The sequence below is a fragment of the Clarias gariepinus genome, chromosome 11 (genome assembly GCF_024256425.1).
Source record: "Clarias gariepinus isolate MV-2021 ecotype Netherlands chromosome 11, CGAR_prim_01v2, whole genome shotgun sequence".
Classification (NCBI taxonomy): Eukaryota; Metazoa; Chordata; class Actinopteri; order Siluriformes; family Clariidae; genus Clarias; species Clarias gariepinus.
The window spans coordinates 31,556,841-31,573,770 of record NC_071110.1 but is presented as its reverse complement, the minus strand read 5'-3'; the positions used below and the strand labels follow the sequence as shown (position 1 = coordinate 31,573,770).

Genomic DNA, 16,930 nt, shown 5'->3' with positions numbered 1-16,930 from the left:
AACTGCTCCCTGAGTTTTGTTATCACGATCCGCATTTGGGGATCAGGAGTGCTTGTAAACAAACAAGCAAACAAAAACGAACAAAGACTAATTTCCTTTTTTTTTTTATTTCGTATTAGTATGTGATTTACATGTCTACTGTATATTATAAATAAATGATCGAACATCATTTGAGTCATTGGTACACATGGTGGGACCACCGAGCAGTGCTGGAGGATCGCAGGGAACGTGGTGTGGTTCGTGGTGTGATTAGAGCAAAAAGGTAGGTGGGTGCTGGGCCATTTTTAGCTTTGTAGGCAGTGTTTTGAATGTGATGCGGGCAGCTACAGGAAGCCAGTGCAGAGAGTGGAGAAGTAGGGTGGTGTGGGAGAAGGAAACCTTGGGAAGGTTTAAACAAGATGTGCAGCTGCATTCTGGATCAGCTGCCAAGGACACATGGTGACTGAAGGAGTGATCCAAATGACGTCCAAAGGGATTATAAGGTCTTGGCAGGGGGATGAATCACCAGGGATGAACAGCAGTTCGGTTTAACTCAGATTGTGTTTCAGTGGATGAGCAGTCAACCAGGATGAGATGTCTGCCAGACATGCTGAAATTTGGGTGGAAACCTGGGTGTCTAAGGGAGGAAAGGAAGAAATGAGTTGTGTGTCATCTGCATAACATTGGTATGAAAAGCAGTGTGAGGATATGACCTTACCAAAAGTATAGAGGAAGAAGAGAAAAGGATCAAGTACTGAGCCTTGTGGGACACCAGTAAAGAATCTTTGTGCAGCAGATGTGGATCCCCTATCACCTCATGCGACCTATCTTCTAGGTAGAAAGCAAACAAATGCCATGCCGTCCCACAGATTCCAAGGCTTGTAACTACAGACAAGAGAATCTCGTGGTTCACCGTGTCAAATGCAACTCAGAAGTTCAGGAGGATGAGGACAGATGACAGTTTAGCTGATCTAGCAGCATGAAGCTTCTCAGTGACAGGCAGAAGGGCGGTCTTTGTGGAATGTTGAATCTGGATTGGTTAGGATTATTGAGGTTCTGCAAGAGATAGGGAGACATTAGATTGTAAACAGTACACTCAAGGTTTTTGGAGAAGGTTTCAACAAAATATGTCAAAGTCATCAGCAGTCAGAGAGGATGGAGCAGGAGGAGCTGATGGGTTGAGTAGTGAGAGAAGATATTGAAGAGTTTGCAAGGTAATGTAAATGTAAATGCAACACATCTGGTAAAAAAATTCTGTAAATGAGTTACGTTTCAGTACAAACATAATGCGTAACTCACAATCATGTGTACTACAAACAAACACACTACAGCCTCACTCTCATACACACACACACACACAGTTCTATCGCTCTTTCTCTCTCTCTCTCTCTCTCTCTCTCACACAAACACACACTCTCTCTCTCTCTACACATGACAAACCCACTAATCTTATCATATATACTACCAACAAACACATAAAAGAGAAGAAAATAATCATAAAAACGAAATAAAAAATAATACCAATAAAACTTTTTAAATTATTTAAAAAAATTTTTAATAATAATAAAAACACTTTGCAATAAAACTTTTTAAAACAATTTAAAAATTTTATTTTATTTTTATCAAAATAAAACACTTAAAATATAAGATAAACATAAAATACAGTGCAATAAGTTCAGACTAACACTTTCCTTTCATACACACACACACACAAAATCGGGTGTACGACAAACAATAACACAGACAATACAGACAGTATACTGTATATATAAATACAAACATACATACTCTACCTCTTTTACAGACACACACCCTATTACACACATTCTATTACACACATACACACACTCTAGACGGTAACACAGTCTCATGTACTGTACATACATACTACTCTCATTTTTCAATATCTCTCTCTCTCTCTCTCTCACACACACACACACACACACACACACACACACACACACACACACACACACACACTCTCTGTCTCTATTACACACACATACACACACTCTAGACATATCTCATATACATACACTTTCTCTCTTGCTCTCTCCCTTTTGAATTCAAGATTCAAAGGTGCTATATTGACATGACAAATATCTACATTCATATTGCCAAAGCTTAGAGACAAGGCACAAGAAAATAACAGGAGTAGAGAGTTAAAAAAAAACAGTATAGAAAGAGTAACAATAAATAAATATATATATATATATAATTGAGTACCGACGTTTAGTCAAAGATAAAGTGACTCTTGTAAACATTATTGAACAAAAACAAAAAGAGGAGAGAAAAAACATACATACATACATATATGTTATTATATATATTATTATTATTATTATTAATAATAATAATAATAATAATAATGTGTGCGTATGCATGTGTGTGTGATATGGTGTGTGATATGGTGTGGTATCCCGCTGCCCCTCACTTGGTGGCCTGAGTGTGTGTGTATTGTGCTGCTAGTGTGCCTCTCCCTGTGCTCCCCCAGTAAGTAGGGCAGTGTGTTAGGGTCGGAGAGGCAGTTGAAGTTGGAGATGATTTTATTGAATTTGATATTAAGAATTCAGTATGAACGTGGTGATATTTTGGGCATTTATTGAAGAAGTGCAGCTCTGTCTCTATTTTGTTGAGAATGCACCACTGGCACAGTCTCTTCTCTCGGTGCAGCCGGGTCTGTCTGTGTCGCCTTGGTACTTGCTGCGTCAGTACTTCGTCAGGGTGTTTCTTAGCTTTGGGTCAGTCACCATGCTCAGATAGTCTACCACGCTGTAGTGATGGGTCGTTCATGAACGATTGGTTCTTTTTGAACGAATCTTTTACATTACTCAGATGAATAAGTAGTCTCGGAGAGTGATGCGTTCATTTTCTATCTGTGCGTGTTATACAGGAAACAGAAATTAATAGTTACCTTTGAGTCTTTTTGGTCCTGAGTCGTTTGTTTTTTTGTCACGTGACTCTCATAGACGCTATGCAGTGCAGGAAACAGAATTGAACGGTTCTGCTAGTGAGTCTTCAAGTCTCGAGTCGTTCGTTCCTTTGTCACGTGACTCCCATAGACGCTATGTGGTGCAATAGATTCAAAAGAAAGAACAACTCAGACTGGAAGATATGAGAGGTGAGCTACTCATTCTGTTTATTATTATATGTCCTTAGATGCATTGTAATATTTTCATTACTGGAACTATAGCCAAGATGTATTGGGGGTCTTTATTATTGAAAATGAAACATTTCATTTTATTTCTGATCAAAAGAACAAAATGAACTAAAGGACCAAAAAAAAAAAAAAACTTTCATTTTTCATGAACGAGATTCAAAGAACCGAGTCACTAAAATGATTCAAACTTCCCATCACTACCAGTACGCTGTACTGTCTGTTTAGGGCCAGATAACACAGCGTCTTACTCTGCAGTTTAGTTTGTGTTTCCCAATCTAAACTAATGGTTACTTTTTGGTGTTTGCGTAAGTTGGCTCATTCCCATTGTCTTTGCTAATTTTGTGAATTTGGTCTGGTCCTGAGTCTTTGTTATGTTAGTGTGTGACGGAGTTGTATTAGTGTGTGACAGCGGTGTGTTAGTGTGTGATGTCATTGTGTTAGTGTGTGACCATTTGTGTTGTGGAGCAGTGACTCAGGACCAGCTGGATGAGGGGACTGAAATCGTCTTTGCTCAACTCTTGGTTCTGCAGAGCTTTATAATGATGTGAGGTGGCTCGCTCTCCTTTAGGTGTTTAGAGAATTCAATTGCCCTTTTTGTATTTTCATCATTAACGGATATCGGCCTAATTCTACCCTGCATGCATTATTCTTGTTGTTTCTGTGCACCTTCAAAATCATTTTGCAAAACTTTGCATGCAGGGTCTCGATTGGTTGTCACTGCCAGACAGGGTGATGGGTTCAATTACTGATTTAAATATTTTGAGCCAAATTCTAATTGGATTTTTTTTTTTTTTTTTTTTTTTACGAATGTTTGTCTTTTAATGGCATAAAAGACTCTGTGTGCTTTTTCTCTCCGTTCATTCACTGCGAGGTTGAAGTTTCCTGTGGAGCTCTTTGTTAGTCCTATAGTTTCTCTCTCTCTCTCTCTCTCTCTCTCTCTCACACACACACACACACACACACTATCATATGTACTACCAACAAACACTATTTCCTTTCATATGCACACACACACACACACACATAAAATAATATGTACTAAAAACATTGACACACACTATAGACAATAACACACTCATATACATACACACTTCTCTTCTCCTTCTCACACACACACACACATTCCTTTCCTTACATACACAAACCCCAAGAAAGTAACACACACACAGTTATGTACATACACACTTGTTTTTGTGGGAATTAATATAGAATATGGTAATAAACCTACAGAATGAGGACACCCCCCTCTGTTTAAGAGGTCTCAGTTTTCACATGACATTTTTAGTGATACACCAAGGCGTGTAAACACACACACACGCGCGCGAGCGCACACACACACACTTTACCGGGGAGCGACTCTCCTCCTCCGCGATGCCGGGATTCAGAGCAGTGAATAGCAGCGCTTTAACACACACACACACCCGTGCTCACTCACACACACACACACACACACATTCATGCACACAGAGACTGAGCGCTGAGGATGGAAACTGCGTGTGAGTAAATCAGAGAGAAACACACACGCACACACACACGGGGAGCACGGAGGAGATTTAAACCACTCTGCAGAAGCCTGGATGCTAAAAGCTAGGCCTTGGCTCTAGAGGCTAACACACAGCTGCTAGCATAGCCTAGCCTAGCTTAGCCTATCTTCTCCTGAAGCCACTGTTGGATTTCTCTCTTCACCGGTAAACACTATTTCTTGTTGTTTTTCGTTTTATCGCTAATGCAAAATGTTTTAATATCACACTGATTCGGTTTGTGTAATGTGTTTCCAGTCTGTTTAGCTACCCTAGCATGCTAACGCTAGCTAACTGAATAACGTTTAGCATTAGCCTAGCTTAGATGAAATGACGAGTATTTCTGAATGCATTCTTTTTTATTTTTAGCTTTTCATTATTTTTCGCTCTCGTTTTAACACGGATATAACGTCGAGGATGATTTTCTGCGGTTTATTCTGCAGCGGTGATTAGGGCGTCGCGCGCCGTTAGCTCAGGGTGCTAGCTTGTTAGCGAAAACGAACGGAACATAAAACCGACATTAAATATTGTCATTATTTGATCATCGGGAGCGTAAAAACGTGTTTCCTCGTAATATACTGACCAGGAATGAATATAAACTTTTGCTAAATGATTTATTGGTAAATTTGCAACGTAGATTTTTAGCAAATTTGTTGGTAATAAGTGCTAATGCTAGTTTGTTAGCTATCTCACAGTCTAAGGCGTTCGGTCTCCTTGGCAGCGGCTAGTGTTAGCCAATTAGCATGGGTTGGTTTGAACTTGTAGCTGATTTTTAGTGTGTTTGGACACAACTTGGCTGAGCTTAAATTTTTACTTTTATATTTCTAGCTGCTTACGATTTTATACTTTAAAGCAAATTTGCAAATCTTGAAAATAAATGCTGCTGTATATAAGTTAGCACGTTAGCTTGTGTGTGTTTATACGCATGTAGGATGGTTAGGGGTTTAAAGCTTCACTTGGAGTAACACAAAAATAGAAAGATTTACACTTTTATGCATTTGAGACTCATTAGAATTATTAATTATTTAAAATTCGATTATATTTATGGTAAAGAAGCTAATGCTGAGTAAAAGGGAGGGGTGTCCTGGAGAAATGTCAGAAAAAAAAACAAAAAAACATTGTTGTTGGATGAATGGAGCCCTGCCCTCTACAAAAATCCACACACACACACACACACACACACTGCAACATTCCATCCAAAACGCCCTGAAATTACTAATCGAAAAAAAAAACACCTCATGCTAATTCCTTATCTTTTTTTTTCTTTTCTTTTCTCCGTTTATTAACATACAAAAAGTTTGTTAGGAATAAAACTTTCGCATAATGCTTTTATCCCACATGAAGAAGTTATCCTTAAAGTACTGCATGGGGAGACTAGTACACTGTGGTGGGCACGCATTGCTACATTTTATCTTTCCGTTCTGCCTCCTCTTAATCACGCTAGTCAGCGTTTATCAGGTAGTTATGGTGGTGGCCGGTGGAACAGGCCGACGTTCCCCACCGGTGCGAGAGTGGTCTACTACGTGCTACAAACAAGAAATTCACGTGAACAACAAACATGCAATGTTTTGATAAGTCTGATATTTCTGTTCATTTCACATTTCGTAAATCGAACCTACAAACCCTCCGCCTTATCTGCACATATGTGAAGAGTACTGGCTGCACGTGACTTTTAACGTAAGCATGTCACTTCTAGTGCATGTGTTTTGAGGCAAATTTGCACCCTTCTAACCAACTGTACAAACATGACTGAGCAAAAAAAAAGTATGACAGGTTTATAAGATGACATGTTTTTATGGTTGTTTTAGTTTGTTTCAATGACCAAAGAAGAAAATGCAAATATTATTCTTTGGTCATTGAAACAAACTAAAACAACCATAAAAACGAGTTCTGCTTGCGTTTTAAATTTTTGCGACGTTGTTCTGGTAGCAGTAAAATTTACGCGTTTTAAAAGTAACCTTGTTTCTACGTGTCTCAGAAAAAACAATAATCATTGGCCACAGCTAGGTTGCTGTTATAGGACCATGGCTCTTAAGTTTTAAGAGGTAATTTTCCTGTTTTTTTTTTTTAAAGGCATTCACCGTGTTCGATGTCTATAGAGTCAGTACGTCCTTCTTATTCTTTTATAATGGCATCTTATAGATGGCATCTGCTACATTTGCTGCCTCTCAGTACATCGCTTTAGCAGTAGCAGAATAAACTGGTACAGACGCAGTAGCGTGAGAGGAAACCGTCTCCTCGTATGGCGGCGTTCTCCCGGCCAGATCTGTAAAAAGGCTGGGCAGGTATATTCGGGCAGCCATCAGTATACTTCAGCGGTACGCCCAAGTATACTCAGTGTATGTGTGGGAAACACTGCCTGTACACATAAACGCCCTGTGGAAAGATTTATCATCAAGCAATAAAATGAGTTACTGTGTGTGGTCATATCATCCCAAGGCAGTGATCTACATTTTATATATATATTCTAATATATATTTTTTTCACTCTACTCCCCAAACGTGAAAAAAAGGTGGTGGGTTCATTAGTCGCTTAAGGCATCAATGAAACGAGGATTAAAAAAAAAGTCTTGTGAAAATTTCAATTTTGTATTTGTAATATATTAAAACCCTCTGAGGAAATAGGCCAGACATGATGTTTGTTTTTAGGGCGTAATTGTCATGTTTTAATTACTTTTGAATTTTCTTTACAGAAAAAGTTTATATTTTGTTTTTAAAGGAGTATGTCGTTCTTTATGACAACATTTTAATAAAAAAAAGACTTATTATTTATTGTTTGTTGAGAAAAGTAAAATAAAAAGGCAATACAGCTTAGAAAATAATTCACTGCCTGCCAATGTGAATAGTTGTGAGCGGATCTCTTACAGGATCATGTAATGATGACATTTTACCACATAAAGGGCAAAATAGGGAAATATCGTCAGGATTGCTGGTTAAGGCATTGCGACTACGGTTCGGAAGATCCCAGGTTCAAACCCCACAACCACTAAGTTGCCACTGTTGGGCCCTTAAGCAAGGCCCTTAACCCTCAACTGCTCAGATCTATAATGAGATAAAAAAAAAATGTAAGTTGCTCTGGATAAGAGCGTCTGCCAAATGCTTAAATTTTTTAAACATTTTTATTTAATTTATTAATTTATAATTTTTCCCTTTTTTTAAGAAGATAAATAACATTCTGTGCTTTTTAGGTTTTTAAACTATAATGAATAACACAGTTGTAGAACACCGGAATTGTTATTCAAAAGTTTCGTAAGAAGCAACGGATTATAAAAAAGTGCTCCTTCAGACCAAACGTGAAAACACTGTGCTGTGGATTGAGAGTAAAAGTGTATATATATTTACCTACTGACGTCTTTATACCTATAAGAAGTAGAACTAAAAGGAGGCCCAGTGTGAGATTTTCTGCTCTTGAAAGGAAACTTGACGCTGAGCAAAAGTAGAGGGGGAAGAAAATCACAAACCCATCCGTTTTTGTCTTCTTTTTTTTTTTCTCCATAAAAGTGTATGTGATACATGGGCAAATTGCTCATGTTCTTCCTTATCTAAGTTTTTAAATGCACGGCATCTGGGGAAACCTGTTCCAAGGCCCTGTTCTGAACTTCGGGCAAATAGCCGCCGGTTTTATGGAATTCAGGGCAAAATGACACAAGAGAGCGAGTGTGTATCGGTCCTGAGCACCACTTGTTTGGCAGCTGGTTAAAAAAAAAAAACAAGCAAACCAAAAAAAAAGAAACTTTATACAATGGAACGTGTGTATTCTGCAGGTTTAATTCAAGCTAACGCACATTTCCTTCAGACGCTATTGCTAGTTATTTAAATTTGCTCGTTTGTAAAGCTTTATCTAGCGCTCCTTTAAGGAAGTCGAGACAGAGGAAGATGGCGAGAATCGGAGCAGCGCTGTAGGGAGTTAAACCAGCTCATTTTCTTTATATCAGCACTTGCGCAAGACAGTAGCAGTGATGAAACTCTGACACAAAGTTAGTCATGGTTTCAGTCCATACCCAGTCTGTTGTGCTAATCCTGAACCGAGAGTCGCTGTCGCCTGCACTGAGGTGATCCATCTGAAGCCGATTAGGTACACTGCCCCACCCCCCACCCTTCGTAGACCGCTGTGTAAGAATGATGACCAATGACCGATGACCAATGTTATTGCAGTTCTGCCCGATCTCTTTTGAGAAAAGAACACGTCCTCAAGGTGTTGAGGTCGAAATCCATGTGACCATCAGACCCTCGGCAGATTGCTGTCGAACTAAAAAAAGCAGCTCAGGGTTTTGATTCTGAGCTCAAGTTCCTGTCTGTCTGAGACCTGGTTTCCTCTCAACACCCAAAAACAATGTCGTGACAAATCATTCTGTGTGTCCCAAAACTGTCATGACTGTCAGCCTTTGTGTACAGCTTCTATAAATTCAGTTAATATTGCTCTACATTTATATTTTGGTGTTTGTTTGTTTGATTTTCTCTGCCGCTAAAAGCTTTGATAACTCAGAAATAATACAGATTACCAACCTTTTTTTCTTTCTGTGTGTGTGTTCTGGTTCTCTTCAGCATCTTGCTGTGGACTTAAAACATCCCTTGAAGGAAATATCTTAAAGGACTATTCCAGGATTCCTTCTCTCGCTCTCCGTGCGATCGCTGACGGCTGCCCTCTGACCCCTCAGCACCGCTGGCTCATCCTTCGGGCCAGAACCATGTGAAGTTTTTCCAACGCACCTCCTGAGCGGACTGTAAGACTGTTACAGTAACACCATCCCCCTTACCCCCACCCCCTCCCCCCCCCTCGACCTCTGGCGGGGGCAACTCGAACATTCTCCCCGTTCCCAATCCCAGTACACTAAAGGCCACAACCCTCGTGTTGAAACCCTCGGCTCGGGAGGACTCGCTCAGGGTTCGCCATGATGTTCCGGGACCAGGTGGGGATTTTGACGGACTGGTTTAAGGGCTGGAACGAATGCGAACAGACGGTGGCGCTGTTGTCGCTGCTCAAGAGGGTTTCGAGGACCCAAGCGCGATTCCTTCACATCTGCCTGGAGCACTCGCTAGCCGACTGCACCGAGATACACTTACTGGAGGCGGAGGCCAACAACGCAGGTTTGTTACTTAGAGGTGGGAGCGGGGACGGGGGGGTTTGGTTCGTTCAGAAATTCAGTTTGGGGATGTAACAGACCTTCTCTTCTCAGATATTAATACCCTTCGCCCTCTGTCTCTCTCTCGCTTTTTCTTCAGCCATCGTCAGCCAGTGGCAGCAGGAGCCCAAAGAGAAGGCCGTGTCACTGCTGCTCTCACATCTCCCCCTGCTGCAGCCACGTAACAGCGAGGCCAAATGCGAGTACATGAAGCTGCTGCAGCAGGTGCTGAGCCACACCATCGAGAGCAGCCTGTTTGTAGAGGAGAGTCGTCAGCTCCTCTCCTACGCCCTCATCCACCCGGCCACCACGCTCGACGACCGCAACAACCTCGCTCTGTGGCTTAACCACCTCGAGGAGCACCTGTCTGCCCGTCCGCCACCCGGACCCTACCACCACCACCACCATCATCACCACCACCACGCCCGACAGGGTTCAGATGAATGGACGGGACCGGCCGAGTCTCTGGAGGTGGCACATGCCTGGCACGATAAACCGCCGACCACGTGTAGCTCGCCTGCCGGCCAGAACGGGCACATTGCTTTTCCCAGTCCAGGTGGAGTGCCCTCTCCGATCAACAGCAACAGCACAGGTGAGTGGTGGGGGCTGGGAAAATAGGTTTAAAACTAGTGAACAAAAAAAAAAAAAGTGTCATTGTCCCAGATCACTAGTTTGAAAAATGTTCAATTAGCTTCTTTTAGTAGTTTGGGATGGATATTATTTACAATGCAGATTTTTGGAAAGTGTGTAATCACGTGTCAAGTGTTTATATACGCTTCCCAATCTACTGGTCAACTATTCACGAATAATCACATACTGTTAATTAGGAAACATAAAATTATAGTGGCTAACCGTGGTTAGGGGCGTTAAGTGTTGTGGTGCGGATTAATAGTTTGGGAAGTGTACCATCGTGCATTAGTATTATATTTGGTGTATAATACCCTCGTTAGGAGTGTAACATCTTTTGCCAGGAGTTTGGGAGACGTCTAGTGATGCGTAGAAACTTTGGGAAGTGTCCAAACGCGCGTTGGTAGTTCCAGGACTACCCAAGCTACCGACGCAGTACCATACACGTCTCAATCTACTAACCAGTGCTTGGATAAAATGCGAGATTGCTCGTCAGTAGTTTTGGACGTGTACAGTATCTTGTCAAAAGTCTGGGAAGAGCGTAGCCGTGCGGCGGTAGTCTGGGAAATGTACATGACGGCAAGTGTATGCAAGGCAAGTGTGATAAGTCATTTTGTGTTTTTTTTTTTTGGGTGTCTCTTAGGACTCTCTGGTCAGGTACAGACGAGTTCAGCGGGGCGCACGATGTCTCTCGTTCCTGCCAATCAGCCGGGCTGCAGCTCTGATTGGCTTGGCCAGGATGAACTAGTTGGGCGCCAGGGTGCAACGGGGGCGGAGCATGCCCCACTGTCTCCACAGGGCAGTGTAGCTTCATCAGGCAGCGAGCAAACAGAGGATCAAAGCAACATACGGAACACGTTCCAGGAAGACGGCAGCGGCATGAAAGGTATGAAAGGTGAAGCTCTTGTTCTGGAAATGTAATAATTTTACTGCTGCATTTTTCTTATTTAATATGAAATCTGACTTTCATGTCGGTGTGTGTGTGTGTATGTCCGTCCAAGATGTGCCAACATGGCTAAAGAGTCTCCGTCTGCACAAGTATGCTTCCCTATTCTCCCAGATGAGTTATGAGGAGATGATGGTCCTTACTGAGCAGCACCTGGAGTCACAGGTCCGTCTTTTGTTCATCTTTTAAAAATTTTTTATTAATGCGTGGACTATTATTTTTAATTAACTCGGCACAGACTTGGTCTTGAGTGTATTTTTCCTGATCATGTCAGTAGCTGTCCAGGTTTCACATGTTAGTTTTTACTTTGCTGTTGTGGGTTTCATTATACAGAACGTGACCAAAGGCGCTCGGCACAAGATCGCGCTGAGCATCCAGAAGCTGAGGGAGCGCCAGAGCGTCCTCAAGTCACTCGAAAAGGTAAGCCTTGTGAAATGATATTGCGCGTTATCAGTCGAGTTTTTTCTTTGAGTTTAATCCTACGTCTGTATTTTAACAATCGCGGTCTCCTACAGGACATCCTCGAAGGCGGGAACGTCCGGAACGCCCTGCAGGAGCTTCAGCAGATCATCATCACGCCCATCAAAGCCTATACCCCGCCCACTGCCGCCCAGAGAGAGGTGGAGCCTGGAGCCACACCCACCGACAAGGCAGCCAATCCCGTGGAAGAGAAAGACGCGTCTGTAGAAGGCTTTCAGAGTCACAATCCTCCCCCCGGTGACGGGGAGACTTCGGCCACGCCCATCTCAGACGGAGACATTCCCGGGCAGTTTACACGCGTGATGGGGAAAGGTGACGTCTCCGAGCAGAGCTGCTTCAGTACAAATACACTAAATTTTTATACACAAGCACAGAGGTTCTGAATGTGGTGTGTGTGTGTTTCAGTGTGTACGCAGCTCCTGGTGTCGCGGCCGGACGAGGAGAACATCAGCTGCTACCTGCAGCTTATCGAGAAGTGTTCGACACATGAGGTGAGGCTCTGTGGAGAATGTTAACCAGAAGTGATACCACCTTAAGCTCCTCCCACCTACCTGCAATAAAACTTTTAAAAGCATCACGTTATAGATAAAAAAAAAAGTTTTGGATTGATTTTAATGTTCCCCCCAGTTTAAATACACATAAAAGCTTTTTCTAAATTCTAAGTTTTTTTTTTCTCTTTCTAATAAATGTAGAAAATTATTTAATAAAAAAAGTACATTTTATTAAATGGTTATCTCTATTTATTTATTTATCTATATTTATTTGATTTGACATTTGTGTTTGACTGAGAATTAAAAATTACTGATTTTAAAATTATTTGTTAGACTGACTTATCTTAAATGTAGTTAGTTGTTTATTGAGTGTGTGTGGATATATAAATATTACATTTTAATATATCACTTTTTTAAAAATTAGAAAATGTAGGCTAGTCTATACATATAAATCTAAACTGTAAACTGGGCGTGTCTGTACATTGAAGATATTTGTGAAAAAAAATTTGGTGGACGAACACAATCAAACACAAGATGGTTTTTGGAATGTTTTTTGTCTGTTTGTGTCGCATCACGTAAAAAAAACAAACTACTGAACAAATTTTAATAGGGGTTTAATTTTCACAGATGTATTTGGCCGAGTTTGAAGTAACATGCAGGCTTTGTTTTATGACAATCCGTCCATGGGAGAGAAGATTAAATTTAAATAAAAAAAGATCCACCTTGAAAAAAATCATTAGTTCATATTAAAATCCAACAGGTGGCGCTGTACATTATTTAAAACGTGCTTATGAGCGTGCAGTTAAAATCTACATAAAAAACGCGATCTCACCTTCATTCCGCACGGTAACACGTAAACATTTTACTTTATTCCAAAGCAGCTTTTTCCAACAGGTATTTACTACTAATTTCTATAATTTATTTGTTTTTTAATTATGAACATCAGTGTAGGCCTAGTTTGCTTGTAAAGCATAGAACTTTTAGCAAAAGCCTGACGTGTGTGTGTGTGTGTGTGTGTGTGTGGAAAAAGCCTTTTAAAGCATAGAACTGCACTAATGAAATACACTGATCTTCGTAATACACACAATGAACATCATGAACACTGTAAAATATTCTCAGGGTGTATTCAGGAGATGAAAAGTCCAAATATGGAACAGCCATGCTCTTAACGTCCCTCATAATTGTGTGTGTGTGTGTGTGTGTGTGTGTGTGTGTGTGTGTGGTCTTTAGGCATTCACAGAGACTCAGAAGAAGCGCTTGGCGTCTTGGAAGCAGCAGGTGCTGAAGCTGCTCCGCCTTTTCCCACGGAAAGCCATGCTGGACATGCCCGTGTACCGACAGAAAGGGTTTGTCTCGTTCACTCCCTCTCTCTCCTCATCCTGGTGCACTTGTTCCATCTTAGCGTTTTCACTGTGAATCTGAAACCTTTTGATTTGTTTTGTGTGTAGGTGGGCGTATGGTTCGAACTCTTTGCCCACAGCGGGCTCTGTGGGTGGAAGCGTGTCTCGGCGAGGACAGAGACAGTTCCAGCTGCCCCCTCGCGGTGCCGCGCTCCCCAGCCGCATGGGCATCGTCACACACTCCCCACGACACACACTCGCCAACCAGCCGGCCCTCAGCGCACAAGGCAGACAGGTCAGTGTGAGTTTCTCAGTTCGTGTGTGTGTGAGAGAGCGATAATTGAGACTCTGAGCCAGACTGTTTATCGGCTGTGACAATGTGGTGTGTGTGTGTGTTCTAGAACCTGTGGTTTGGGAATCCTGGGGGGAGTAACAGCATGCCGAGTCAGAGCCGGAGCTCCGTGCAGAGAACACACTCGCTTCCTGTACACACCTCTCCGCAAACCATGCTACTGTTTCAGCAGCCAGGTACAGACTCGCACGTTTCTGTGTAAACACTCTCACACTCTCACAAATTTTTTCTCTTTTTCTTTAGGAAGGCCCAAGCATTTTTTTTTTTACGTTATTTATAACATCATGGCTATTATGTCGTCATCATCGTTATGAAAGTGATGTCTGATAGTTCTGATGTCATAATGTGTAATGGGTCACATGTCATAGTGTGTGATGGATCCTATTGTTCTTCTTAGGAATTTGGGGGTCTTAAAATGTGTAAAAACTTATGAAAATGGCACAAAGTGCCTGGGCCCGCTAATTGTTGCTTGCATATAAAGAATATATAATTATGTATGTGTGTGTGTGTGTGTGTATGTATGTATGTATATATATAAAATTTTTGTACTTCCCAGAATGCCCGGTTCCAGGGACTGACCTGGAGATCAACCCCACGCTGGAGTCACTGTGCCTCAGTATGACTGAACACGCCTTAGGAGGTACAGCCAATTACTGCATGGCTCTACACCCCGCTGTCCAATCAGAGCTCAGCTTAGTTCAAGAATTCACCAACCAGACCAAATAAAAAAAGTCAGGACTTGAATTTATTGTGTATTCTGGACATTTTTAAAAATATTTGAAAAAACTTCAAATCAAACAAATCAATTCACTTAAGAAACGCGATTCTTTTGTGGGGTGATTCACGACTCCCAAATCGTTTTATTAAAAACCTATTATGTTTTTTTTGGGGGAAAACCTTTCACATTTATAATATACATAAGCCAGTGATCAGTTCATCAGCCTCACATATAAACAATTCTGTACCGAACGCAGCAGCGCAACAGAAACGCGTTTTTATTGCCACATTCCACACAGAACCCTCTGATCTGCCTTTTTCTCCAAACTCTGTGAGCTAATTAGTCTCAAGCTCGTTCAAAATAGTTACAAAATGATCCTTTGGATGTTTTCACATTGTTTTAAGCGTCACATGTGATTAGATGGAGCGGAGGGTTAGTAGGCTGGATCTCTCGAATCTGAAAGTAAAAGAAATTACAAATTAATCAAATTATTGTGATTACTGTGATACAGATTAATCAAAATACTGTGATACTAACCCAAGGTCCGCCAGGCAATGCCACCTGTTCCGCTGCAGCTACCGCAAGTCTGAGGGAAAACGCTGAGTAATATCTCTACCTTTAATTCGCAGCTCTAATGTATAATTAACGCGTCTACAAAATATCCAAAATACACCGCTTATAATTTGTTCGACTAGCGTGCGCCCTTGCCTCGTCTAAGGAATATGGCTTGTTGCTATGGCAATGTCGCACCACGTTCTGGAAAAAAAAAACGACACATCGTTACTCAAAGTCGATTCTGTCTGTTTATGACCAGCTCAACTGCTTTATCATCTGTGGAAGGTCACGGAGAATTTCCTCTTCGAATTCTACAGATACTCATAAGGAACAAGGCGACTGTGACGGATCGAAGTTGTGTGCAACTCTCATTTTATAAAGTAGTAAAAATGTGTTCTAGTGCTCATGGGAACATTATTAACCTTTTACTCTCTCTCTGTTTTTGTGCAGATGGAATGGACAGAACGTCAACAATATGAAAATAAAAAGGGAAAAAAAAAAAAGAAGTTGTTTCACGATCTCACCCTTCACTTCACGCATGTGCGGCCTGGAACGTGCAACCCGTGCTTAAAAATAAAATAAAACACAGACACACACACAGACACACACACGTCAAACAGTTCACTACAAAAAAAAAAAAAAACAGCGGGAAAACAAAGTGTACATGTGCTCTTGATATTTTTCTACTTTATTATAGTGAGTTTATTATAAACGGAATGCAGACGATTATAATATCGGAGGAAGTGGCGTGTGCGAGGACCGCCCGGCGTCCCGCTCGCATCCCGGAGAGAGGAGACGATGGAAGTCTCAAACTCGGGGTGGAGGAGCGAAAGCCGAAACGGCGCGACGAGCGAATGATCTGGTGCTGATTTCAAGGGCTCATGGCCTGTTCTGTTGTTTATCCAGGAGTCGTTAAGTCGCAAACAGTGCGCGCGCACACATAATAAGACACACACACACACACACACACACGCACACAGGTTTGGTTCCTGAACCAACTGCATGTTTGAGCTGCGTTCACAACTACTATTTATTGTCTCTCTCTTTCAACGAATGAATAAATAATAAATAAATAAAATCACTATTTAAATAAGAACAACGCTGCCTGGGCAGCGCAGAAAATAAATTAATTGTTTGAAAAAGAAAAAAAAGCAACATAAGCCAGTTTTAAAAATTTGGATTTTTGTGATTCTCTGCATCTGATTCTTCTCTGAAGTTTTAGTCTTTGTGAACGTGGCTTTGATCTCCGGTTCCTTTTAATCACTCACTGCCTTGTGATGTCATCACCGTGCGCCTCTCGACTTCCAGGCTCGAGATTTAAAACATTTGCTGCAAGTGTCATCTCCTGTAAGCTGTTAAACCTCAAAACAAACAAAAATAACAAATAAATGCTTGTTTGGTTTCCAATCCTGAACTCCTGAGCTGTGAAGAGAACTATATATATATATAACTAATGTAATACTCGGAGGGTTTGAGGGTTTTACGGTCGACGTTTCAATATTTATTCATATCCTTCTTTAGCGACAAGATGACACGAGCAGCCAATGGTGGGAATGGGAGGAGCCAGCGGTGCATGGCGATGACATCAGAGACCGGTTCAAAGGAAATCGTGTTCAACACACACACACACACTTTGTACT

General features: G+C 41.4%; 1 protein-coding gene across 3 annotated transcripts; it reads left to right on the top strand.

Annotated features, from left to right (window-relative positions):
- Nucleotides 1-105: 105 nt before the first annotated feature.
- Nucleotides 106-16,697, top strand: LOC128533502 (protein Smaug homolog 2). Of its 3 annotated transcripts, none has more exons than XM_053507780.1 (13): nucleotides 106-262; nucleotides 9,204-9,746; nucleotides 9,882-10,373; nucleotides 11,052-11,303; nucleotides 11,410-11,519; nucleotides 11,688-11,774; nucleotides 11,870-12,146; nucleotides 12,240-12,325; nucleotides 13,556-13,671; nucleotides 13,774-13,960; nucleotides 14,067-14,193; nucleotides 14,574-14,657; nucleotides 15,741-16,697. In XM_053507780.1, exons 2-13 carry the CDS (start codon nucleotides 9,551-9,553, stop codon nucleotides 15,767-15,769), a joined length of 2,043 nt encoding a protein of 680 aa, XP_053363755.1. In that variant the 5' UTR covers nucleotides 106-262; nucleotides 9,204-9,550; the 3' UTR covers nucleotides 15,770-16,697. The 3 variants fall into 3 exon arrangements, with proteins under 3 accessions (XP_053363755.1, XP_053363754.1, XP_053363756.1); XM_053507779.1 differs by lacking the exon at nucleotides 106-262 and adding an exon at nucleotides 4,546-4,827; XM_053507781.1 differs by lacking the exon at nucleotides 106-262 and adding an exon at nucleotides 4,551-4,827 and having other exon boundaries at nucleotides 11,052-11,294.
- Nucleotides 16,698-16,930: the final 233 nt, after the last annotated feature.

What these genes read in the sequence shown, in the direction of transcription:
- LOC128533502 (XM_053507780.1), top strand. Translation starts at nt 9,551, where the DNA reads ATGATGTTCCGGGACCAGGTGGGGATTTTGACGGACTGGTTTAAGGGC. An exon ending in TACACGCGTGATGGGGAAAG is followed by an intron (nt 12,147 to 12,239) that starts GTGACGTCTCCG and finishes TGTGTGTTTCAG; the next exon opens with TGTGTACGCAGCTCCTGGTG. An exon ending in CCCGTGTACCGACAGAAAGG is followed by an intron (nt 13,672 to 13,773) that starts GTTTGTCTCGTT and finishes TTTTGTGTGTAG; the next exon opens with GTGGGCGTATGGTTCGAACT.